The sequence below is a fragment of the Acanthochromis polyacanthus genome, chromosome 11 (genome assembly GCF_021347895.1).
Source record: "Acanthochromis polyacanthus isolate Apoly-LR-REF ecotype Palm Island chromosome 11, KAUST_Apoly_ChrSc, whole genome shotgun sequence".
Taxonomy (NCBI): domain Eukaryota; kingdom Metazoa; phylum Chordata; class Actinopteri; family Pomacentridae; genus Acanthochromis; species Acanthochromis polyacanthus.
The window spans coordinates 31416567-31443276 of record NC_067123.1 but is presented as its reverse complement, the minus strand read 5'-3'; the positions used below and the strand labels follow the sequence as shown (position 1 = coordinate 31443276).

At 40.1% G+C, this 26710-nt stretch overlaps 1 protein-coding gene across 3 annotated transcripts in view; it reads right to left on the bottom strand.

Annotated features, from left to right (window-relative positions):
• phkb (phosphorylase kinase, beta) overlaps positions 1-26710 on the bottom strand; it is a 348185-nt gene that overhangs the window by 28004 nt on the left and 293471 nt on the right. For all 3 annotated transcript variants that reach the window (XM_051955810.1, XM_051955811.1, XM_051955812.1), the window contains 6 exons: positions 12622-12705; positions 11598-11702; positions 6819-6901; positions 6046-6136; positions 844-902; positions 385-547 (listed from right to left, as the gene is read on the bottom strand). In XM_051955810.1, coding sequence (XP_051811770.1) covers positions 385-547; positions 844-902; positions 6046-6136; positions 6819-6901; positions 11598-11702; positions 12622-12705 — 585 coding nt within the window. The remainder of the gene's footprint in view (positions 1-384; positions 548-843; positions 903-6045; positions 6137-6818; positions 6902-11597; positions 11703-12621; positions 12706-26710) is intronic.

Sequence of the window (26710 nt, the reverse complement as noted above, 5' to 3'; positions counted from 1 at the left end):
GACTCTGTTGTCCTGTCTGTCGAGACACTGGTTTAAGCATTTTTTGACTGACACAGATTCCTACACAACTACCACTCCATGTATTTATTGTAATTTATTCCTGAGAATATATTAAAAGTACACTGCCAAGACGCAGGGATGACTGCTCAACACTTAACCCAAGTCTATATTGTGGGAGTGCTACTGCCTGTCTCAGGTAAGCAAGTAATTTGGATAAAATACAACCATTTGATTAGCAGTTTTACACAATAGCTACAGAACAGTGTGAATGACATTTTATGTATTCAATTAACTAATCCCCTAATTTATGTATAAGTTTCTAATTTGTTAAAAGAATAGATAATATATGTGTGGGCCCTTTTCCGATGAAGCTCATCAACTCACATGGAACTTCTGGATGATTTCCTGGGTGGACTTGTGCTGCCACTCCTCCACACTGATCTCTGGCTGCTGTTCCAGGTCTGAGGCGTTGGGTGTGCTTGTCTGTCTCTTCACCTTAGAGTGCTTTGGCATCTCAAGCTCCTCAAAGCTCTTGAATTCTGGGATCCTATGCATAGACACGCACACACACAAAGACAAGTAAAACTTTGTGTGCTATTTAGAAGTAGACACCAGATCTAATATACAGTGTTTGACAAATTATTTACGTCATTTTCAACATTTAACATTTCAATCAACAAACCAAAATAATCCTTGTGTCATTCCTTTGACCTTTTATGTTGTTTCTTTCTGAATCTTAAAAACATTTCAAACCATGCCTCTATCTCTTACACAACACTGTAGCAATATAACAGAGGCAAAAGCACTGGCAATGCTAGCATAAAGATTGGATGAAGCTCTTACTCTGCCTCATTGACTCGCAAGAAGTCCAACTGCTCCACAACTGCTCCAGATATCAGGGTCTGAAAGGATAAGAAAAAAAAAGACACATTTAATGATTTGGAGAGTGATTATTCTATTCATTTAGTCTGCACTATAGATAGGGTTCTACAGTACTGTGCTGAAAAAAATATTTTTAAAGGCTCAGGGAAATACAGGAGATGAGGAAATGGAGCTCTATGAATCCCAGTGGGGAGGTTTGTCAGGTGACTCAGTATACAAAACAACTGTTTGAATAATGCACTTCCTACCAAATAACAAATGGAGTCGTAAGGTGCAAGGTAAGTTCACTGAAATTTTACAAATGCATATGACTGCAGTTGCAAGTGAGATCTTTACACTGTAATGTGGTGATAAAAGTTTGAGTATTTTAAAAGCATAGCTGTGTAGGAGTAAAGAGCGCAGTTCAGTGTGCTTTTCTCCTGTGGTCTAAATTTGATATTAGCCATTCCAACTGAAGTCAACTCCAAAACAAAAATAAGAGGCGCAGGAGAGGAGCCATCCTCCTTCCCATAACAATGAGATGATGAAGAGCAGAAGTGTTTCAAAGCTGTAGGAGTTAGCTGTGAAGTGAATGGCAAATAGGGAAAGGGGGGGAAAACTTTAAAGCAAAAAGAAGGATCATATGAGGTAGTCTCTCCTGAACACCACAAACACACTGGGAAAGAAGTTCAAGTTAGAAAACCTGTCATGAGTTTGACAAAGCAGTTGGTTAAAGTTACCCATGTGAAAATAATTCTAGTTCTACCTTGGCCTCATTTTCTTGCTTTTTGCTGTCATGAGGATAGGTTGTTTTTGAAATCCTGAAACTTAAACCGATTCAAGCCATGAAAACTGAGAATCATCTAAAGTTAACTGCAAGTGTGGGAACTTATCCTGAGTATATATATATATATATATATATATATGTGTGTGTGTGTGTGTGTGTGTGTGTGTGTGTGTGTGTGTGTGTGTATGTGAGAACATACATGTATCTGTGAACCTCACACGAGGCAAAACAGCAAACATCACATTCTACAGTCTAAGGTGAGAGGGTGATTATGACTACCACTGAGAAGAAAAACTGTGGTTATTATAGTGGGAAACCTGATATTGTACATAACTGGAGAAGATGATTCAGGCCAAGGCATCAGGAACATGTGTTGTTCTTCAACATTCATTTGACCGTACACTGGGAAGTAGTCCCACAGAGTTGACCAATGAAGACACAGTTCTACGGAAATGGCCTGCTAGGTCCGAGGAAAAAAATTTGGTGCAAATGACCCAATCCATGGTGTGATAGTATTTGAGTTCTCCAACTGTGCTGTGTGCCTTGTCACAGATTTGGTTCCCTGTGACTGCCTGCTCTTACCCAAGATAAGCTTGAAGTTGAAGGATCACTGTGTTGACACAGTTTACTAAAATCACAGGATGCTTGACATACATAACGGGACTTAAAGAGAGCATTTGACACATTGCAGGAGGAAATGAAAAGCATTTGAATGGAACATGTTTGTGAAGCATTTAGCAAAGTTTTTACACATTGTTTGATACAAAAACAATTACCTGAGTTTAATTATCTGAGTTTATCATCAAGTCCAAGCTTTCCACATGCCAACTGGATCCCCTCCCCACAGCCCTGGCCAAATCGTGCCTCCCCCCTCTCCTCCCCCTCATTTCAGCCATCATCCATTCCTCACTGTGCTCTGGTATTGTTCCCACTCCCTTTAAATCTGCAGCTGTCAGCCCAATCCTTAAGAAGCCTGGTTCAGATCCTAATAATTTTAATAACCTCCGCCCCATTTCTCACCTTCCCTTTATCTCCAAAATCCTATAAAAAATTGTTCCCTCTCAGCTCCTCACCCATCTCACACAAAACTGCCTCTATGAACAATTCCAGTCCGGTTTCCGTCCCCGCCATAGCACTGAAACAGCCCTGATTAAGATCACAGATGACCTCCTTATGCCATCTGACTCTGGTTTACTCTCCATACTCATCCTCCTTGATCTGAGTGTGGCGTTTGACACTGTTTCTCATCCCATCCTCCTCAGTAGACTTTCCTCCATCGGCATCACTCACACCCCCTTCACTGGTTTCACTCCTACCTCACTGGCCGCACTCAGTTCATTCAGCTCAAGTCCTTCACCTCACAGCCCTCCCCTATCACTTCTGGTGTGCCCCAGGGCTCTGTCCTGGGGCCCCTCCTCTTCATCATATACCTCCTCCTCCTGAGCAATATCTTCCGTAAATATGGTATCCACTTTCACTGCAATGACGCCCAGCTCTATCTTTCCAGTAAACCTAACTCCACCCTCCCTCCTTCCTCCCTCACCCACTGACTTTCTGAGATCAAATCCTGGCTCACTGCAAACTTCCTCAAATTAAACAGTGACAAAACTGAACTACTCCTTGTTGGCACTTAATCCACCCTATCCAAAGCTGACAGTTTCTTCCTCACCATAGACAGCTCCACAGTGTCCCCCTCCCCTCAGGTAAAGAGTCTGGGTGTCATCCTCGACAGCTCACTTTCTTTTCACTCCCACATTAATAACATCACTCGGTCTGCTTATTTCCATTTACGCAATATTAATCATCTCCGCCCCTCCCTCACCCCTCATACCACGGCCATTCTATTTCACAGCCTCGTCACCTCCTGTATTGATTACTGTAATTCCCTCCTCTTTGGTGTCCCCCACAAATCCCTCCATAAACTCCAACAGGTCCAAAACTCTGCAGCCCGTATCATCACCCGTACTCCCTCCTTTCACCACATCAGCCCCGTCCTCCAGCACCTTCACTGGCTCCCAGTCCAATTCCGTATCATGTTCAAAATCCTTTTGTATACATTTAAAGCCATCCACAACCTCGCCCCCCTCTATCTGTCTGATCTCCTCCACATTGCCACTCCGTCTCGTTCCCTGAGGTCCTCCTCCTCCCTTCATCTCTCTGTACCTTCTGCCCGCCTCAGCACCATGGGAAGCACAGCTTTCAGCCGCTCTGCTCCCCAACTCTGGAATTCTCTCCCACCAGACATCTGCAACATTGTTTCTTTACCCCAGTTCAAGTCAAGACCCAAAACTCATCTGTTTAAATCCGCATATTCATTGTAATTTCATTGTTTCTTTTAACTGTTGTGTTACTTGTCTGATTGTTTTGTTTTATTTATTTTACTTTGTTTTTATCCTCTGTAAAGTGACCTTGGGTGTTGTGAAAGGCACTGCCAAATAAAATGTATTATTATTATTATTACCCTGCAATTCTGGCCACATGAAAGACATTAGCAAACAGATGCCTAATACATCTGTCCCCTACAGAATATAAGTCTAACATTTATTTTTCTTGTAGCTTTTTCTTGACCGATGGATTTGTCTCTTTAGTGGTTGAACCTCCTGGATGCAAGGTTAAGAGACTGCTGACACTGAAACAAACACTAAAGTTGCAGATTGTAAACCAAAAAAAAAAAAGGTTAAAAGTTGCTAAAGTTTTCTATAGAGCTGAAGGGAGCTGCAGATTCAGGTGATAATAATGTGTGACTTTGTTACTATGACTGATCCCTTCTACATTACACGAAGCCATGTCAGCAATTGTTAATGTCAAAAGCCTAATAATGAGAGCAATTAAGAAAACCTGGATGTTTTCATTATATTTTATATGTTCAAAGTGTTTCATATGCTTTTCTTCCTCCAGCTTGGACAGCAATGTCCCTGATGTAGTTAATCAAAGCTACACGAAACTGAGCTTGATTTACAATCATAAGTGAAACATCTAGCAAGTAAGATTCATTTAGAACATGAATTTTCCTTTATTACTCCACCAACATGGTGACAATCAACGTTGGTTTGTCTGCTTGCAACATTACTCAAAAATGAACTAACGGATTTGGATGAAATTTTCAGGGAAGGTCAGAAATGACATAAGGACCAAGTGAATAGATTTTGGCAATGATGTGGCTAATAGTCTGGATCCATGGATTTGTTCAAGATTTCTGTGTCACTGCCAGACAGCAGCACGGTGTCACTGTAACTAGTCCTGAGTCCCATCAATTCCCACCGCCTGCAACATATTTAGGTTACATAATTCATATCCGTTCATAATGTACACATGCATAACACATGCCTGTGCTCAGCGCAAGGTCATTTTGTTTGTGGGTACATCTATTTTCCATGACCACATTCTATGTTGTCGTGATTTTTGATCATCAATAAGGTAGTGTCTACAGATACGGACCCGTACCCGTAGCCTGTGGGCTACGGATACGGCACTTTCCATTTGCCAGACAGATACGGACCCATACGCGAGTCTCGCGAGTCAAGAAGCTGCTAACCACTGCAAACTGTTGAACGGTAAGCAAAGGTTAAGGTTAGGGGTAGTGTTAGGGTCAGGTTTAGGGTCCGTACCTGTAGTACCGATGCTATGGGTCCTTACCTCCAGTGTCTACCGGGAGTCACGTGACCAGATCTCGCGTATCTGATTGGCAAATGGAAAGTACGGGTCCGTACCTCTAGCAACTACCCATCAATAACTATTGAACAAATGCTGCATATCTAAAAAAAAATAATAATCCACTGCATTTCTGACAATGCCATATGGGGGAATGAACAGTCTTGGCAGAGTACTGTGCTCTCTGAGTGCTTTTCTTGCTTGTAGATGTGATTCATCATGCTTTCACAGTTACCTTCTCTAATTTAGATAGCAATCTTTCGGGAGGCAGTGCAAATTCTACTGACACAAAATTGTCTACAGGCCTCTGAAGTGTGTCAAAAGATCCCCTGGAGGAAAAGATGTGCCAACCTTTAGCTTCCCAATTAATTGGGAATTTAGAATGAAATTCTAAGTCAATTAAACTGTAAATGGCTGCATTTATATGAGAATTGAAGTGACTTGTGGACGCACAGATGGCTAACTGACATGTGAATGTGTTGAGATGTGGACAGGAGGAGCTGGGGTCAGACCACCAATGTGTCAGATGTTGAGAGACCCACTCAGTCACCCAATTTTATTTTGTTATTAGAATTTATATATATATATATATATACATATATATATATATATATATATTTATTTATATATTTATAGATAGATAGATAGATAGATAGATAGATAGATATGTATATATGTAGTCTTTTTGAACAGTTATGAGTGTTACCATGAAGGATTAATTGATGTCATTCATTGGATTCACAAACCTGGAGTCTGTCAACGTGAACTTTGACTCCGCCGATGTTGCCTTTCTTGAACGCGGCCAGCATGTCCAGGACTGGGTTGAAGCGGCTCCCTCTGGTGAGACAGGAGTGAAAATGCTTGCTATAGTTTTTTATCTAATTTTCCTTCCATTATTAGTGCAACTGATCACATTCCAAACACAATATCTATATTAAACCCAGTATTCCAATTAAATAAGCACAACTAAAACTCCTGAATAAATTGGTACGTCATTGCTTTATTCGGTCATCTGTGACCCTCTGTACAGGTCATCATTCTGATCAATAGCAAACTAATGACTATTGAGTTGCTTCTGTGAGAGTTCATTGACTCATTTCAGCTGCTGCAATGTGGCTGTTAAAGCGTTTGTAGCACATTTAACATATGGCTCCTAGGATAATGGTCAATACTTCTGTAATCAGCCCACCAGCCAGACTATAGTGATACAAATGAGAAACATGATCACCAATTGGCAAGCAAGCACAGTAGCACCTTCATAGCTAAGACAAATTGAGCACATAAAAGGCAAGAGAGGTGGACAGACAAAGACAGAAATGGCAAGTTAAAAAATTAATAAACTGATTGCCAAGACATTTTGTTGCAAGACCAAAGCAGAATCAGACAGAAAAAGACAGAGAATGAGTTATGTAAGAACAGATAGGAGAAGGGAGAATGTTTTGAGAGAGCTATCAGATGAGAGAAAGACAAAAAAAAAAAAAAAACAGATAAAAGAGCTATTATGGAGTGTGTATACTACTTGATGTTATCCTCGCGGATGAGAACCAGGAACAGAGGACGCCCCTGCATCTTCCAGCACTGTTTGATGAACTGCAAGGCATTCTGCTCACAAAGATACATATAGACAGTAGTTCAGATCGGCACAGACATGATGTTGATTGAGAGATTTCAGTTTCTATTTTTTCATGTACAGTAACTGAATCAGTGGCACTTATGAAGTTTAGCCTCCTTAATTGTCAAACTGATGAAAGTTGAAGTTGGAAAGTTCTGTGATGTGGAGTTACACAGTGCATAAAGTGAAACTTGAAGGCATAAAACACACAGTCATCACAGTCAGTGATTCACCAACATTTAGAAATGTTTTTTCAGTTTAAAAAAATATTCCATATACAGTACAGTTAGAGCTTGTTTGTCAAATATCGTTTGAATGTTTTTAAATTGAATTGTAATTCTGTCTATTTCATTCACTACAGAAAACATTTGTTCTGTACAGTGATCTATATGGAGATTTGAACCAAAATAGTGCAAATACAAGGTATGACTTATTGTCTATATCATATAGCTTACAATAAATAAGTCAACTTGTGATAAATTTGTTGCAATTCTTTTTCTAGTTTAATTGCAGCATCTTAAAAAAAACTATTGCTACCTGAGCAGATCTCTGAGTGGGTGCTTTGCCTGTATTTGACAGAGAATTGTGGGAAGAGATGGGGAATGGTATACCAACAAGGTCCCTTGCAGCAAGTGAGCAGCGGACGTCACAATGTTGTGGTATTCAACTTAGATATTGCTGCTCTTGGATGGTGTCATTTTTATTATTCCGGCAAAAACTACTTCCCAGTGCTAGGCCACATTTCAAACTGGTACATAGGCTTTGCCTGTCTCAGGGTAGTACTGTATAAAGCCCTATTCGCACGGGATTAGTATTACCTGGGGACCTCTGGTGATTTGTAATAATTGCGGAGGAGGTCAGTGATCTTAATCCCGTGCAAATGCGCCATGTTGGTAATTGGTAAAGTAATAATTCCCCCGCAAATAACCTACTATATTTTGCCAAACACTGACGTCCTGGGATAATACTAGTCCCATGCGAATCTGCATCTCGATGATTGGGGGGTAGGCTATTTTATTTGTTTTCTTTTTTTATTGCGCGTATTTTTTTTTTTTTACATCTTTCTTGGTTGAATTATGGAGGCTGCGGTGGAAATTATTTACAGCATTTTAGGTGCCAATGCAAGAGTAGACTGATACACAACAGGCCTATGGAGTATTCACAGAAACGGCAAAATTAAATCAACAAGAAGAGGGAATTTGGGTGGATATTGAGATGGATGACATGCGTAGCAGCATGCGTTAAGCATATTTTTCAACAGGCTTAATACAAACACCCTGACGGCCCGTTATCCCGGCAACGCTGCCCGCTGTTCAAAAGTCACGTTGCTGCTTTGACATGTTTACTGTTGCTATGACAACTACATACCACGTTAAAAGTGGTCATTTTAACCCGAACCACAAGCTTTCCATGAACCTAACCAAGTGGTTTTTCTGTCCAAACCTAACGTGACCCTATAACAATAGCATTGTTACAACATAGTCTTTTAAGGTTTGTAATGTTTATTCGCACAACCAGTGTCTGTATTTTTTTTTTGCGAGTAGTGGCTGTAGCAGCTGGTCACTTTGCACATGGACATCATAAGTCGATGATGGACGTGACAACAGCGGATGTTGCAATCTGCCCAGATTTGATATCATATCCAGGCTGTAATGTCAGTAAATTCAAGTAAAATACAGACTTCGCTTATCCCGTGCGAATGCACCGCCAGAAACACAGAAGTCCTGGAGTAATTCACAAATTACCAGAGGTCCTCAGGTAGTACTAATTCCATGCGAATAGTACATTAGAGGGTATTTCAGGTTAGGTTTGGTTTCCCTCACTAATACAGTTGCTACACTTTCTATTAAACTGATACAATGATGCTATATGAAGGTAATGAAGGTACAACCAACACCACCAGAGGTCAGTATGTACTGGTGAAACCAGCAGCTGAGCTGAGAAAGATGGTGACTACAATGGTGGAGCAAAACACTGTAGGAGTGATAATCAAAATTCCTCTGACACTGTTTGAGGATGACATCAAGTATTATAGCACGTGTCAATAACAGAATATACTAGCTAACAAAAATCCACAATGTAGAACCTCTTTCAGGGTCATTTTCAGGGGAGAATAAAGACCTACTCAAAGCTAGGTAAATCTGAGCATCCCTAAAAAATTGCAGTGCATGACTCAGCACTGGCTAGTTAAATTTGGAGAAGGCAATGCTGATCAGTAGGATTCAGGAGTGCCACCTTTTTTGACCTCTCGATGTCCATGACGAGTAGTAGTCTTCCCCTGTCTATCATTGCCTTCAACAATCTATAATCTGCCATATGGGCCAACATACATAGCTCTCCATTGTTGTGACTTTCATCCATCCATCCATTCTCTATACACCGCTTTATCCTCACTAGGGTCGCGGGGGGAGCTGGAACCTATCTCAGCTGACTCGGGCGAAGGCATGGGACACCCTGGACAGGTTGCCAGTCTGTCGCAGGGCTACATATACAGACAAACAATCACATTACATTCACAACCTACAGGCAATTTAGAGTAATCAATTAGCCTCAGCATATTTTTGGACTGTAGAATGAAGCCGGAGTGCCCGGAGAAAACCCACGCATGCACAGGGAGAACATGCAAACTCCATGTAGAAAGATCCCAGGGATCTTCTTGCTGCAAGGCGAAAGTGCTAACCACTACTCCACTGTGCAGCTCTTGTTACTTTCAGTGAGTGCTATTTGTCATTGTTTTTGGTGACTTTGAATTAAAATTGCAGTCAAAACTATCAGATGACACTGCAATGAAATCAGAAAGGCTGAAAGGGAAAATTCCAGGGCTGTTCCTGTACATTTATGCTAACTCAGGCCTGACCTGAGCTTGTTTATCAAAATTAATCTGTAACTACTGATGACCTGTTATAATTATAGCTGTGCCTCAAGTTTCCAGATGAATATTTACTAACTAAACAGTAATATTTATACCTTTACACTACCAGTCAAAAGTTTGGACACACCTTCTCATTCAATGCTTTTTATGTATTTGTATTAGTGGTGGGACACGATTAAAAATTAATCTAATTAATCACAGGCTTTGTAATAAATTAATTGTGACTAATTGCATTTTTGTCAAATAGCAATATTTGACACAATAAGTAAAGTTTTTGATGTGACAGTTGAATCAATGAGTAGACATACATGTGTTGTATGTCTACTAAATTTACAAAATTAATACAAATGACACAGCTATAAAAAATTGATTTTGATAATTTAAAGCCTGGATTTAGTTAGGTTTTCCCACTGGACGGCACAAAGCACAAGCATAAGTACTTCAAGGACCTTCAAAAAATTGAAAATCAATAGGTTCATTCTGTTTTCATAGTTTCCAGGTCTGATAAATGGTGTAATTTTGATGGTTCTTTTTATAGGAATATACATTTATATTTATAAACAAAAATGTGTTTTTTTCAGAAACTAAAACTTTAGAATTAAGTTATTAAAATACAGACATTTTTGTTGTTTAAGTTATTACTCCACCGAGGCTCCTCCTTCTTGGTGGAGTAATAATTTCAACCACAAAAAATTTTCATATGTATACTACAGTCACAGATTACTGCAAACTCAAAGTGCAATTATAGCAATTATATTCAGCATTTTAAGACTTTTGGTAAACTTCAGCACTTTCATAGTCTTCCAAAGTGGTCTATTATGGGATGGCTACACCGATAGCCAGGACTAGGACTGTCGTAGCTAATGTTAGCTCTGGTGCTAACAGCAACATGTTGTGTATTGAGGTCATACTGTCGGCTTGAAGTGCTGTGGTGATAAGAACACTCTTTGTTGCACAATTTTCACACAACCACACTTTTATCCAAGCTGCCATCGGGAAGATTTTTTAAAGAAAATCTTCTTAAAAGAAATTGTTGGAAAACAGACTTTAGGTTAATTCCACCTACTGGGCTGTACTGTTTGTCAGTGTTACCGGTGTGCCAGAAATTAGAGAACTCAGAAAGGTGCGATTAAATGCGTTATTTGTTTAAATGCGCCCTGCGACAGACTGGCGACCTGTCCAGGATGTCCCCTGCCTTCCTCAAAGTCAGCTGAGATAGGCTCCAGCACCCCCCGCGACCCTAGTGAGGATAAAGCGGTATATAGAGAATGGATGGATGTTTAAATGCGTGATTCTGATTATTTAATTACAAAAAATAATGCGTTAAAAATAATGTATTTCATCGCACCTTTTCAAGTCTTAGCCCTTATTTTCCACATTGTAGATTAATACTGAAATTAACATTTTTTTTGTTTCCAACATGAATCCATATGTATTCTTTTATAGTTTTGATGTCTCTGGTATCAGTCTACAATGTATACAATAATTAAATAAACACCATTGAATGAGAAGGTGTGTCCAAACTTTTGACTTGTAGTGTATATGAATAATATTTGCTTATTATCCTGAATGCTGCAAATGTATGCATTACAGTGTACTGGTTTAGAGCACTGATATCAAAAGCTGAGTCATAAGTCATTAACAATAAATCAGTATTGGTCTTTGTATTAAGCTCTATATTGTGCCCTCTCTGTGGGGCCAGGTAAAATGATTATGCACTCATACCAAATAAGTAGATTTCCTGCAAGGACATAAAAAGTAGCTAGCTGTGAAGCTATGGTATTAGTAAGCTCCATAATGTGACCCTGACTTACCTTAATGTCATCAATCAGCAGCATAACATCTTGGGACAAGTAAAAGTCACTTAGATCAAACACTATTGGGTAGCACACCACCGTCTTGCCCAGAATGCGATAAATCTAGGAGGAGACACAGACACACAGACACAGACAGACACAGACAGACACACACACACACACACAGACACAGACACAGACACACACACACACACACACACACACACACACACGCACACACACACAATTGCATTAGAAGATAGATGGCTCACAAGTAGCCACGTATACATTATTCTGGGCAGTGTATAAAACAAGCCATCAATCCTAGGATAGAGAGGGCACACAGAAGTTACACTTTGAATATCGCACACACACATACAGTATATACACACCACGGGTGGAAATCTCTCTTTCACACATTTAGATTGTCACAGGGACACACACACCCATACAGACAGACTGATGATGAAAATGTCCTCTGGCAGTCTGCCATCTTTCCCATAAATGTTCATTATAATATTGTCTTAGCAATGTGTTGGGAGCCATGATTCATTTGTTCTGCTATGCCTTTGTTCGAGAAATCTGCTATAGCTCAACTTATTTGGTTGTGCTATGACCTTCATTTGGGAGAAATTGCAAACAACATTAGCATGTGCACACACACAAACACAAATTGTACAGATACTCATTTCCATGGCCACATAATGTGCACATATGCGTAGACAAACAGACTGCCTGACAGCAGCTTAGCATATTAGAATGCAATGAGTCCTGAGACTAAGCAAAATCTATTCAGCACTCACGGATGCATACTGTGTATCTTGAAGAAGAAGACGACTCTTGGATCTGAATATGCTGACTTTCTGAGATGCTGTCATATCCTTGGAGCTCTGAGAAATTTATGCAGATCAATGGATCTATGTGGGAGGTGTGTCACGATGTTCCATGACCTTTGCATTGGAGCTACATGGAGGACACATATGTATGTGCATGTACTGGTATGTAGGTATGTGAGTGGGTGTGCATGCACAGATTCAAATACCTTGCAGGTCCCAATACACCCCACTGGCCTATCTGGACGCCCACTCAACCCCAGCTTCTTATTGATGGCAAGGAAACGATATGCCTGCAGAAAGAAAAAAACACATGTTCATGTACAGACATAAACAAATATCTTATCAGTAAACAAAATATTCACATCATCTTCCTGCTAACCTTCTAATTTCAGAGAAAATTTTTTCTGCGGTCACAGTGGCACTGCTATGAGATTAAAAAACATTATATGTGATTTGAAATTTCATGCAGCACAGGTCCATTCGAGCTGTGTTAAACAAAGACTAACAGGATGTGAACTGGATTTGGAAGTATTTGGTACAACAGTAGGTACTAAGCTAGTAATGCTAAGATGCTAATCTTTTCAGCTCCTGGTTGAATTGATAACCAGTATTGAAGCAATTTCTCTTGTGCCTTCAGAAAAGCTAAAACAAGACACCACCCAAAATTAAATAAATGTTTAGGAACAGACCAACTTGTGGTATTTATTTTTGATAGTAAGTTTTGCCAATTTTTCTGTAAGGGAAACGTCTAAAATTTTACATATAACAGTATTAATCATAGAGAATATTAAGTCTTAAATATACTTCTGTGTGGAAGTGCACATGGCCAGTTGTGGACAACATGGAAGTGTAGCAGTTGCTAGCATGCTGCTTTTCTAGTCCATGGGAGTTCACTTGGAGAATTATGCTCCTTACATACATGGTAAGTGCCCCCCTAATGAGTTTATGTTCTTATTCCCTATAGTCTCAAGTCTCCTTCATTACACCATGATGTTTATTTTGTAAATGATGGGGTCCCATTTAGAGTTTTAAAGCAGGGTAAGTGTTAGAGCAAAGCTATCTTGTGAATGTCTGATCAGTGCCACACCGACATGGTGATGTTTTTGTGTTGTCGGCATGACTGTATGGTTGTCGGTCAGATCCATCCCCCACTCGCAGACCAAATGCCTTTCAAAGCAGTGGTCCACACTGACATTACAATGGCTACACCTGACTTTTATATAAATATATATATATATATATATATATATATATATATATATATATATATATATAGTTATAACTGAGATTGATATAGATTGAAGGAGAGGAGGGATCCGTTAATGCCTGCTAACATATGTTTTCTGTTTGGTCAATGTAAAATCATTTTACACTATAATATCATCCCCTCCTGTTCTCAGACTGAAGTACTATAGTTTAATGAAGTCCAAAGTCATGTCTGTCGGCTCGGCTTGGTCCCCCAGACTCAAGATGAAAAATCTCAAGTATAAAGTAAGTTTATGAGGTGAAAAATGCAAACATCAGCAAGGCAGGATGTCCAGCGTACAGTGTAGGACTGAGCTCAATATTAATGCTCAACTCCAACAGTGTTTGGCAGAAAAAGATGGATTCAGGGTAGAGTCAAGGTTAAGTTTCACACCTAATTGGTAGGCTCAAATTCTATTGTGCAAGTCAAACTAGGTGCACAAAATGCTCTAATCAAAGCTTTTTGCACTAATTGTAAATTTAGTAACCCAGATGCAGAAGAGCAAAATGGATACTAGAAATTCTTGACTGATTTTGTAGGTACGGCAGCAATTATGTGAAATTAATCACTACTTATTACTACATCTTGTCAAAACCGATGAGATGAAAAGGTCATGGCCTTCTCCTTTAGCTGTCTCTGTATTTAGAGATGCCAAGAAGGAGAATGCAGTGCTACAGCCTATCAGTTTCACTGAGCATTTCTTTGGTGTTTCAGATAAAAGCTTCTTACCACTGTGTGTTGCCCGCTATCAAAATGCACTGAGTCAAAGATGCAAAGAGAAAGAAGGTGGACATTGATTTCTCACCATGGCTGGATCGAAGCCCAGTGGTGTGACACATTCACCACAACTCATCCTTTGTGTGTGTGTGTGTGAGCTACATGTTTGGACTGTTATGAACATATGGTCTTCGTACAACACTCTGTTTTTGATGTGTCGAGAGTGTAAAACCATCAGGGTACTTATTCCCTTTGTGACAACCTATAAAATCTAAATTTAAATACTTTACAATGTGTTCTATCAGGACACGACATCAGTACACCCACACACTCAAGTGGTGCTGTGGGAAATCAGTCCATCAAGCCCTCCCTGCTGTATTCTTCCATTTCAGACCAGCTGCAGTACATGACATCAACCAAAAGGTGGTGCTATGCTACTCCTGTGTACTTCCTCAATCGCCCAATACCACAGGAGAAAGCAAGGAATGATCTGATTAAAAGAAATTACTCTAAAAGCGAGAAAAAAAATATTTATTCATAAAGTAGAGAAATGTAGTATTGATTTGTATTGCAAACCACTGTCCTAACAGGTAAGGAGGAGACCTGGAGGAGAAAAGCTAGTGGAAGGTTGGAAGAATCTTTACACTCAATACTTTCTGTGTGCAGAATACCAATGAAGAATGATAGCATTGAGGCAGCCTATCAAAGCATCCTTTCAGAGACATTTCCACTGACCAAAGTACAAACAAGAAACTTAATAGAAAGTTGTACAAAAAAGGCTGTATTTTACACTTCTGCAGCAGATATATAGTCTGAGAAAGTGCAACTATTTATTGACAAACTTTTAATTCACTACAGGAGTATTCATCGGTTTGATAGCAGCTCAGATAGAAGTTCTCCTGCACATTTTTATCATTGCTGGGTTGGTGCCCTAAATAGTGTGAATGTAACTGTTGGAGTCACAAAATGTGATTTGCTCTTACAGCAGATGCCGACATCGAGAGGTACTTACAGTAAGCATGCAGGTTAGGGTTTAGCATTTTGCATAACAGCTCAAAATCATACTGTAGGTGCCTCCTGAGCTTAGGATTAAACCTTGTGGTTCTGAGACTTTACCCCATACCACAGAAATGCCTTTAAAGGGTAGCTTTACATTTATTAGGGTCCGAGCACTGAGGGTGCCGAGGACAGGCAGTGCAAGGGCACCGCCTGTCCATGGCACCAACGGTGCCGAGGACTCTATTGGAACCTTAGGGTTTTTTATTTTTCTTTATTATTATTAGGGTCCGAGCACCGAGGGTGCCGAGGACAGGCGGTGCAAGGGCACCGACTGTCCAAGGCACCAGCGGTGCCTAGGACCCTATTGAAACCTTAGGGGTTTTTTTTGTTTTTCTTTATTATTATTCTGCCAAAACAACTGCATTTTTCAGGGCCTGAACATGCTCAAAAAGTCATGAAAATTTGCACACACATCAGAACTGGTGAAAATTTCATATTTTTTAGGGCATGTGGAGGTGTGCGGCAAAATGGCTCCATAGCGCCCCCTACAAAATTTTAAAAAGTGGTATTAGGCCAACTCACAGGACATTTGGTCTAGAGCTACAAAATTTGAGAGGCATATGCAGCACATAAGGAAACACAAAAAAGTCAATCACAGCCATGCTCTAAACCCAACAGGAAGTGCGCCATCATGCGTTAACTGTACAAAATCTATGATGAACTCCTCCTAGGGGGTATGTCTAACAGACCTGAAATTTGGCCAGTACATAGAGGAGGCCTTCCTGAGAAAAAGTTATTAAAATCTTCCTCCATAGTCAAAGGGTGTGGTCGTGGCAGTCTATAGAAATTTGATCCTTCGCCATAAAACAGGAAATAGTGTCTAACTCTCAGAAACATACTCCAATCTGAATGAAACTTTACATGTATGATCAGAGACCTGCCCTGATGACATCCATATAGCAACATTCATTCACAGTCACAGCGCCAGCTTGTGGTATCAGGAATTTGACATTTTTTACACTTTCATGTACTATTCTTAGCCTGTTGCTCAGATTCACCTCAGATGTGGTGACATAAGCCTGAACACATTGATGATGAATCACAGAAAAAATGGTCACATGTCATAAAAAGGCGTGTCTGTGGCGGCGCGGCAAAGTTTGATGTTTCGCCATGAAAATTGAAGTGTTCATATCTCAGCTGCAAAAGATCTTATCTGCCCCAAACTTCATGTGCTGGACACCAGGACCAGTCTGAAGACATCCACACTCATAAATTTGGAAATAGTCATAGCGCCACCTATTGGTAACAGGACATTTAGGCATTACATTTACATATCCCATTGCCCAAAACTTTGTCATATCATTGTGAAAATTGGTCCACTGAGTCGTAATGCCATGACCATGCCACAATGTGAAAATTTTGATGTTTCATACAACATTGTTGCCGTGGCAACGCATTGTTGATTTGATAAACAAAGTGCTTTTTGACAGATTTACAATACTTATAACCTCACCAAAATTACCACACACATCACTGTCAACACAAGGAAAGACACTGTATGCTTCTCGGCACTGCATGTGCTATAGCGCCCCCTACAGTATGTTTAAATTCAGAGGAAGCGTATGTGGCTTGGAAAAATAGTCTAGTAATCTATAAAAAAGCTCTTCGTAATGCCAGGACAACTTATTATTCATCTTTAATAGAGGAGAACAAGAACAACCTTAGGTTTCTCTTTAGCACTGTAGCCAGGCTGACAAATAGTCAGAGCTCTGTTGAACCTTGTATTCCTTTAGCTCTAAGCTGTAACGACTTCATGAGCTTCTTTATACATAAAATAGTTATGATTAGAGATACAATTAATCTGGCCCTTCCTACAAATGTCACAGATGCTTTTGAATTGGCTGTTAGACCTGATGGATATTTAGAATTCTTCACTCCTATATGTCTCTCTGAACTAATTTCAACAGTTTCTACATCCAAACCATCAACATGTCTTTTAGATCCTATCCCAACTAGACTCTTCAAGGAGATTTTACCTTTAATTAATTCTTCAATGTTAGATCTGATTAATCTCTCTCGAGTAACAGGCTATGTAACACAGGATTTTAAGGTTGCTGTCATCAAACCCTTGCTTAAAAAGCCCACTTTAGATCCAGATGTGTTAGCTAACTAGAGACCGATATCCAACCTACCATTTCTCTCTAAAATTCTGGAAAGAGCAGTTGCAAATCAATTACGTGAACACTTACAAAGGAATAATTTGTTTGAAGTGTTTCAGTCAGGCTTCAGAGTGCATCACAGCACAGAGACAGCTCTGGTGAAAGTTACTAATGACCTTCTCATAGCATCAGATAATGGACTAGTCTCTATACTTGTTTTGTTAGATCTTAGTGCAGCGTTTGACACAATCGACCACAAAATTTTATTACAGCGTCGAAAACATTCAATTGGCATTAAAGGGACAGCACTGGACTGGTTTAAATCCTACTTATCAGATAGGTTCCAGTTTGTGCATGTCAACAATAATTCTTCTGAGCATGCTAAAGTTAATCATGGAGTTCCTCAGGGTTCTGTCTTAGGACCGATACTTTTCACATTATACATGCTTCCTTTAGGCAATATTATTAGGAAGCATTGTATTAACTTCCATTGTTATGCAGATGACACACAATTGTATTTATCTATGAAACCAGATGAAACTGAGCAGTTAGCTAGACTGCAAGATTGTCTTAAGGACATTAAAACCTGGATGACTTTTAACTTCCTACTGCTAAATTCAGACAAAACTGAAGTCATTGTATTTGGCCCCAAACATCTTAGAAACTTGCTTTCAAAGCAAATAGTTACTCTGGATGGCATTACGTTGGCCTCCAGTACTACTGTGAGGAATCTTGGAGTTATTTTTGACCAGGACATGTCCTTTAACTCACACATAAAGCAAGTCTGTAGGACTTCCTTTTTCACCTGCGTAATATTGTAAAAATCAGGAACATTCTGTCTCAGAGTGATGCAGAAAAATTAGTTCATGCTTTTGTTACTTCCAGGCTTGACTATTGCAATTCCTTATTATCGGGCTGTCCAAATAGCTCTCTCAAACATCTACAGTTGATCCAAAATGCTGCTGCGAGAGTACTGGCAGGAGTTAGCAAAATAAATCATATTTCCCCTATACTTGCTTCTCTTCACTGGCTTCCTGTTAAATCCAGAATAGAATTTAAAATCCTTCTTCTGACATATAAAGCTCTTACTAACCAATCTCCATCATATCTTAAAGATCTGTTAGTACCATATTATCCTAGTAGAACTCTTTGCTCTCAAACTGCAGGCTTAGTTTTTGTTCCTAGAATTTCTAAAAGTAGAATGGGAGGCAGAGCCTTCAGTTATCAGGCGCCTCTCCTGTGGAATCTGCTCCCAATTTGGGTTCGGGAGGCAGATGCCCTCTCTATTTTTAAGACCAGGCTTAAAACATTCCTTTTTGACAAATCTTATAGTTAGGGCTGACTGGGTGACCCACAGGGGTTCGGCTTGTGTCTTCATTTGCACAGCTGACTCCCTCTTGGACGTCCCTTAGTTCTGCCCCTAGTCATGCTGCTATAGGCCTAGGCTGCTGGGGGACTTTTCTTGACACACTGAGCCCTTCTCTATCTACCTTTACGCTTAATATGTATACCGTTATTGCAGTACATTCACTCTGTTTCCCCCTGTGCTATTTCTCCGAGTGTCCCTGGTCCCAGAGCTGGATGCTTCAGATCTGCGGTTGATGTTCCACCAGCTGGTCCAGTCTCCACCATGTCCACTGTGAGACGCTGCTGCTGACCTTCCTCCAGCCCTCTGCTTCCAACTCCCCTTTTTCCACCAGTCAACTCTGCATCGCCCTCACTATACTTGTTATGCTAACTTACATACTGTTTGAATTTTACTGCTAGCTATATATGGAGTATGTTTAATGTCAGAGCCATACATCATAGGAGTAAACTATGAGTCAGTTTTCAATGTTAGCTTATACTTTGTTTTGTTCACATATCCTGTCATACATGTATCCAAATGTGTGTTGTGTTTTCCTTGCTTTCCCACCCCTCCCTCTTCTCCCATCCCTCCCCCTTGCCCTCCTCTGTCCCTCTCAACCCACCCGGCCAGCAGGCAGATGGGTCCCCCCTATATAGAGCCGGGTTCTGCTCGAGGTTTCTTCCCTGTTAAAAGGGTGTTTTCCTTGCCACTGTCGCCTTTGGGCTTGCTCTGGGGGTCAGGCATATGGGTTCTGTAAAGCGTCTTGAGACGATTTGACTGTAATTGACGCTATATAAATAAAATTGAATTTAATTGAATTAATAAACAGCCCCCGCAGCACGTTTCACCTACATTCACAAAATTTGGGAGGCATATAGAGCACATCAGAACGCACAAAAAAGCCTCTTGGAGCTATCCCTAAACCCAACAGGAAGTCCGTCATTTTGAATTACGTGGAAAAGTTTTCTATATTTTCTTCATTTTTGAGAGCGAACTCCTCCTAGGGATTAACTCCTAGAGACTTGAAATTTTGCCAGGATATATAACACGATATTATGATCAAAAGTTATTAAAAGATTCTTCCAGAGTCAAAGGGTGTGGACATGGCGGCCTCCAGAATTTTGATGGTTCGCCATGAAACATCAAGTGTTATCTAACTATCCTCTGCATGCTCCAATCTACCTCAGAACTCACACATTTAATCAAAGTCCTGCCCTGATCACATTAATAGGCCAAAATACATTCACAGCATGTGCCATAGCGCCCCCTACAGCATTTTAAAAAATAGGCTCCACAGAGACTTTCACCTATGACTATGAAATTTGGCATGCATATGTAGCACGTCAGTGCAAACAAAAAAGTCTCTTGGAGTCATTCTCTAAACCAAACAGGAAGTCCGCTATTTTGAATTAAATGTCAGATTTTTGGTGCTTTTGGTTATTTTCGAACAATTCATTTCTCACAGGCAATACCTCCAAAACACCTGAATTTGGGACAATATATAAAACACGCCTTCGGGTTGAGTATTTGTGAAAATTGTTCACAAAACTCAAAGGGCGTGGCCATGGCAGCCAACTGAACTTTAATGTTACGCCATGAAGCAGGACATCTTGTGTAAATCCCCTGTACATGCTGCAATCTGCCTCAAACTTTACATGTTTGATCAGAGACCGGTCCTGATGAGTTTCATAGACCAATATACAGTCACACAGATAGCGCCACCTGCTGGATGGACAGAAAGTGCTGCATAAATAGCCTGTACATGCTCCAATCTGCCTGAAATTTGACCTGTGTGCTCAGAATCCAGCCCTTGCAGCATTGCCTGGTGTAAATGCTTGGGGTCGCCGACCAGCAAGGATGCGAGGATCTGTTCAACGCTGCTTGCAGCTTTAATTTATGTTTATATCCCTCCCTGATCAAGTGGGTAACTCATAAGGCCAGTCTTTTTAGTATAAAAGTCCAGTGGATGGATTTTTGTTTTGTTTTTTTTACAAATTTTAGACGTGGTATAGTCACACAAAAATGGAATTTTGTCTTAAAAATACAGTAATTTTAGCAAATTCCCATTGGATTTGACTAAAACCACCTAATAAAGAGCTATTATAGATTGTTTTGAAATGTAGAAAAAGAGTGCATATTTTGACAGTCATCTCTGGAATCACATTAGAATGGATCACTTCATGAGCAGCATGCAGAGGAGGAATGATTGCAGTGAAAAACCACTTCTTCACTGTAATGGAAAAATTAAACACTTGGGTGTTTTTCTCTGCAGGAACTTGCAGATTATTTTGGGGCAGCCCTACATTTGTGCATGTTCTGACTGTGAGAACCGTCCTTGTCGGACCATTTTCAGGTTCCATTGCTGAGGGAGAAAAAAGTACTGACTGCAGGGTGAATACCTGTAAGCGAACACTGAGAAACTGCTGTGCAGGTCTCGATGCTGATTGGATTAAACTCAGAGACGGCAGAAAGCACCATTTTGTCTGCCCTCGTCATGCCCTTGTGGAGCTTTCTATTGAACATCAGCATCAAAACATACCAAATCCTCCAGTGTTCCATTTCCTACATGCCCATAAAACTAGAGCTGTATCCAAAAACTGCTATTTGATGACATCACAGTCAAAGCTGTTGGACCCTGCACCACAATGGAAACAAAGTCTGAAATGTCCGACAAGCCTGTTCCTCCACACACTAACCTCCCCTTTCACCTGCCTCGAGTTCTTGTAAAGGAAAGTTGTCTACTGGAATTTATCAAACCGTTTGTTTTTATGTCTTCATCCACTAGCCTTTAAAACATCTTAGTCACCACATTTTACAGAGGGACTTGGTAATACAAGAACAAAACTTTTAGTGGTGACATGTTGATTTCTCAAGAAAACTATACTTTTGTAGAAAGTTTCACGAAACAACATCCAACAAGAATGCTGCAGAAGCAGTAGTACAGGGGTCACTAACTGGCGGACCACGGCCTGAATCCGGACCCAGATGCCGTCTTATATGGACCTGGACCTGTAATCAGTAAATTGTAATGGAATTTTAAATTTTATGGATAGCTTCTATTTTACTGTCGCAGCTTTTCCAGTGTTTACGGAATTGGTAATCAGCTCAGGAAACACGCAGACCAATAAAGTCTCTGCAGCCGCTAAACATTGCAGCTCTGCATTCAGAGAACAGTTGAGAGGCGAAGGACAGATGAGAGGAAGACAGTCAAAAAAGAAAAATAAATAAAACGACACCGAGAAGAAGAAGCTTTTTCAACTATGAACGTAATAAAAACTAAATCCAGAGGTGGGTAGCCAAAAAATGTACTCAAGTAAGAGTAACGTTACTTCAAAATAATATCACTCAAGTAGAAGTAAGAAGTAGTAATCCAAACAATCACTCAAATAAGAGTAAAAATGTGTATGGTGAAAAGACGACACAAGTACTGAGTAACTGTTTGATTGTAATGTCCAATTTATTTTTTTAGAAATGATGTGATCAGACAGTCAAAAATGTAAAATAATGTGCAAATTCTGGTATTTCCAAATAATAAAATAAAAAACAGCAAAAATAAATAACATCTTTACAAAATGACAAGTTAAAGCACAAGAAACACAAATTTTCAAATCTCAGTTTTTCACAACATAATGCTTTTGAAACAAACACCTGTAGTAGGGTAACGTTTTTATGTCTGAACAATGCAAACTACTTCCAGTGAAAAGATATACTGTATACTGTATTTCACTTCCCTCCAAGTAACACAGGCTCAGTAGATAGAAAAAAAATCATTACAATAGGGCAGCTTATGCACATACAAGAAGGCTCTCTTTGCTGTAAACTGTGTGGGTATGTGTGTCTGTGCATGTTGGATCAAAACCTGCTTCTTCTTCAGTCAGTGAAGTCACAGTTAAGCTTCAGCATTAGTTGGCTCTAAAGGTTCTTACGGTGAAGCTATGACTGTTTGACAGTGTACAGTAGTCCTGCATGACTAAAAAGTCCCCATGGATCCAAAAAAGTCATCTTCATCAGAGATTCTGCTGCTGCTGGTGCTGACACCATCCACATCTGTGTCCAAGTGATGTGTGATGAAGACAAAGATAAATGGTTTTCAAAAGAATTAGGTCTGTGGATTGTAATTGTAACTATTCATCCAGCAGAACCAATTTCAGAAATTTATATCCTTTAGCCTCTACCTTATGCTAACATTACTACATTGAATAAAACAACTAAATGTTGAAATGATAATGTTTTCTAACCAGGCACTGGTGGTTGATTGTTGGTCAGTTACCAAATTCATCTTGAACATTCATAATTTGCAATAGTTGGTAGCTAATATGGCGTCAAATTTGGGTCAAAAGTCGCGCGCGCGTGACACTCTCTCGTACGCGCGAAACACGTACCCCGCGCGAGTGGAGAGAAGTCTCCACGGGTGCAAAAAACACTCTGCGCACGCATGGCAATGTCTCCACGCGCGAGGAGCCTCTTACGCGCGTGGAGACATTGCTACTCGTCTGTGTATGGTGCCATAATTATCCGTGGAGCTCTGATTTATGCGCGCGGGGAGAAGACTTTTGACCCTTTGTGGGCACATACCAGTGCTCGCCACAACCTCCCTATGATTGGCTGTCCACGCCCGTTGAGACTTTTTTCCGCTCGCACGGGGTACGTGTTTCGCGCACGAGAGAGAGTGTTGCACGCGACTTTTGACCCAAATTTGACGCCATAGCTAACGCTAACTCACTCAAATAGAAAATGTTTGGTATGCTTAGCTTACTACATTGTTTAATTAAATGTTTACATTGAAAAGGTCTATCTGAAAAACTCCTTTTTAAGACTGGTATTTTGAAACTTTATAAGACTTACGTCCACCTAACCACAGCAAAAAAGGAATTTAGGTAAAACTTACCGTGATATGTTTCCTCAGGTTAAAGTTTGAGTTTTTGTATGCTGAAATGTTGGTTTGTTTTGGCAGACACAGAAGACATGGCATTATGTAGCTGTATTTTGCACTGGGTGTACCTGAAACATGCTTTGTATATGAGGCCATGGGTGTTCATCCTCTTCAGGTTTAGCATTGGAGACAGTTGCCTCTGTCATTTTTCTTGTGTTTTTTTCATTCCCTGTGTGTCTGCTACGTGTGAAGAGTTTGTGCCGCTATGCGGGCCACAGTTTGTATGTGGTCATGTGACTGCAGGGCTACATCTGATGAAATGAAGTCATGTGATTATTGTTGCTTCATCTGATTGGTGAAACACAGTCATGTTGTGGCTTCACTGGGGGCATCTGTCTGATAAAATAAAGCACAGCTTATTAAATTTAAAAATTAAATTAAATGTGGTAAATAAAAAAGTAACAAGTCGAGTGTAGCCCAGTGTGACGGAGAAAGAATAGCAGGTTCTTCTTCACAAACCTACTCAAGTAAAAGTAAAAAGAATAAAACTACTCTCAGAAGTGCATTTTTTATCTCGAAAAGTTACTCAAGTAAATGTAACGAAGTAAATGTAACTCGTTACTACCCACCTCTGACTAAATCTTGTTCAAGACTCAACGATGAGCTCCAAATGTGTTTGAGAATGTCCCTGACACCATTCAGGCCACGATTCAAAATATGGGGAGGGGAAGCTGCAACTCAGTTCTCCCATTAAGCAGCGGGGTATATAAGGGGAGTGGTATAGGACAGGGAAAAATGTAAAAGTGTTCAATTGTTGAATTTTTTTGAGATGTAGGTATTATTAAAGATGTATAAAAGTTGGTTCAGGTTTTTCAGTCATTATTTTTTTTCAAATTTTGGACTGTATTTTGAGATGATGTCATGTTGTGTGGGTGTGTGAGTCTGTGTATGTATGTGTGTGTGTGTTTGCGTGGGTGTGTGCATGTGAATGGCTGTCTATATGTAGAGAGGGTGGAGAGTTGGGTTTTTTTTAATTGTATTTATTTATTGCCTTCTTTGTTTTTAATTCTTGTGAAGCACTTTGTATTGTTCTGCATGAAAAGTGCTATACAAATAAATAAAATTTGAAGTTTGATATACAGTTATATCAAAAGTTATAATAAAAACCAATAAAAACTACTAGGTTATGTCAACATATATCACACTAATTCAAGTTTGATTTTATGATGTTCTGGGCTTTTGCTTAAATAAATTGTCTCTGACTGAACCTCTTTGAATTTTAGTTGAATACCCCTTTAGTAGTAAACATGAAGAGGTAGTCTACTGTCTGTGATTTTTAAAAGCTGAATAATGTACACATTGTAGTTTCCCGGAAATGCAACACCATAAGGGAGACACGAGTGGCTATCAGCATTTCGAGGGGAATACTCTTTGTTTACTTTTAAGTTTTCTAGATTGTGTCTGTTCAATGTTTTTTTTTTTTTTTTTTGCGCAGGATCATGCTGCCTCATTCTGCATTCTACATATTTCCATAATCACTGCAACAGAAGTGGTGGGTAAAAAAAAAAAAAAAGACAGGGAGGACAAGAAACCCGAGTTTTCCTTAGAAGACTTTCACTTTTTGTCCCAAGTGTCTCTTTGAGATGGGTCAAGGCATAGCTTGTAATTTGCAACATGGGAAGAAAATCAGCAACAAAGTGTTGTCCAAAGTGACACCCACATTGACTATCAGATATGAAACAGCTCAAAGAAATGTTGTTTTGGACAAAGCAGTGTTTGGCAAGGGGGATAAGCTTTAGGGTGTCGGAGTGGAAATAACACATTGGAAATGTAATTGCCACTTGCCCATCGTCAGGCAGCTGTTGTCAGCACAATCAAACGGCCGCGAGACACAAGAAGAGGCGAGGAAAAGCAGCCTGCAGCACCGGAGACGGTGGTGACTCCGAGATAAACAGATTCTGTCGAGGAAAAAGCATCTGTCTGGGTTCAGATTTAATATTCAGCACAACATCCGCTCTGACTCACAATTGCATATCCATCTGAGAGGCGGAGCACCACACGGCAGAAAGAGGCAGAGGGGAGAGAAGCAAAAAGCAACAGGTGTGACAGTTCAAAGGCTAATGATTGACCTGGAGGCGAGAGTTGCTTGGTGAAACGGACTAAATGGGGGCGTGGCAGGATGTCTTCCTAGACGGGAGAATGGGGTTAGAGTTGCGAATGAGACGGATATAGTCATGGAGGCACAGAAGGCAGAAAGGCCTCAAAAAAAGAGAACAGACCCTGGAGAGATGACATGATAGGAGAAAATGGTTGTTTATAGAACATGGCGTAGCGAATAGATGCTACCCAAAAGACATGACAGATGAGGAACAGAGGCTTGGGAGGAGGCTGGGGCTGGAGTGATGGATATGACAGAGGAAAGACAGACTACGATGAGATGGTAAACTTCAAACAACAGACATGCAGATGAGGGACAGTATCTCGAGGAGAGACACAGATTTGAGTGACGGATATGATGGGAGTATAGCAGAAGCTGGTGTCATGGATATGATAATACAAATGTGTAATCTCCAAAAGATGAAAGAAGCCAAGTGGACAGGATGAAAATGACAGCTAGTGCTGGACTTGTTACTTGTAGATTTTCCAATAGCTTCATTTCCGCCCCATGGCACCAACACAGTAGAGCTGCAGTTACAGATGCAATGAGCTACTGTCACCTTATTTGAATAATTGTACTGACAACTCTGTTGTTATTTCTAGTGTCAAATACCGGCAGTGCTTCCATCCAGGTAAATTCTAGTTTTCTTTGCCTTGATTATTCTCTCTGGATGCACACACGAAAAGCTGTGGACACCATGGATACGTAGATCTTGCTATTACACAATTTTTCTAGTCTGTGGGAGTGCTTAGAGTACTCCATGCCACACAAATGCACTAGCTGGTTTCTATGTTT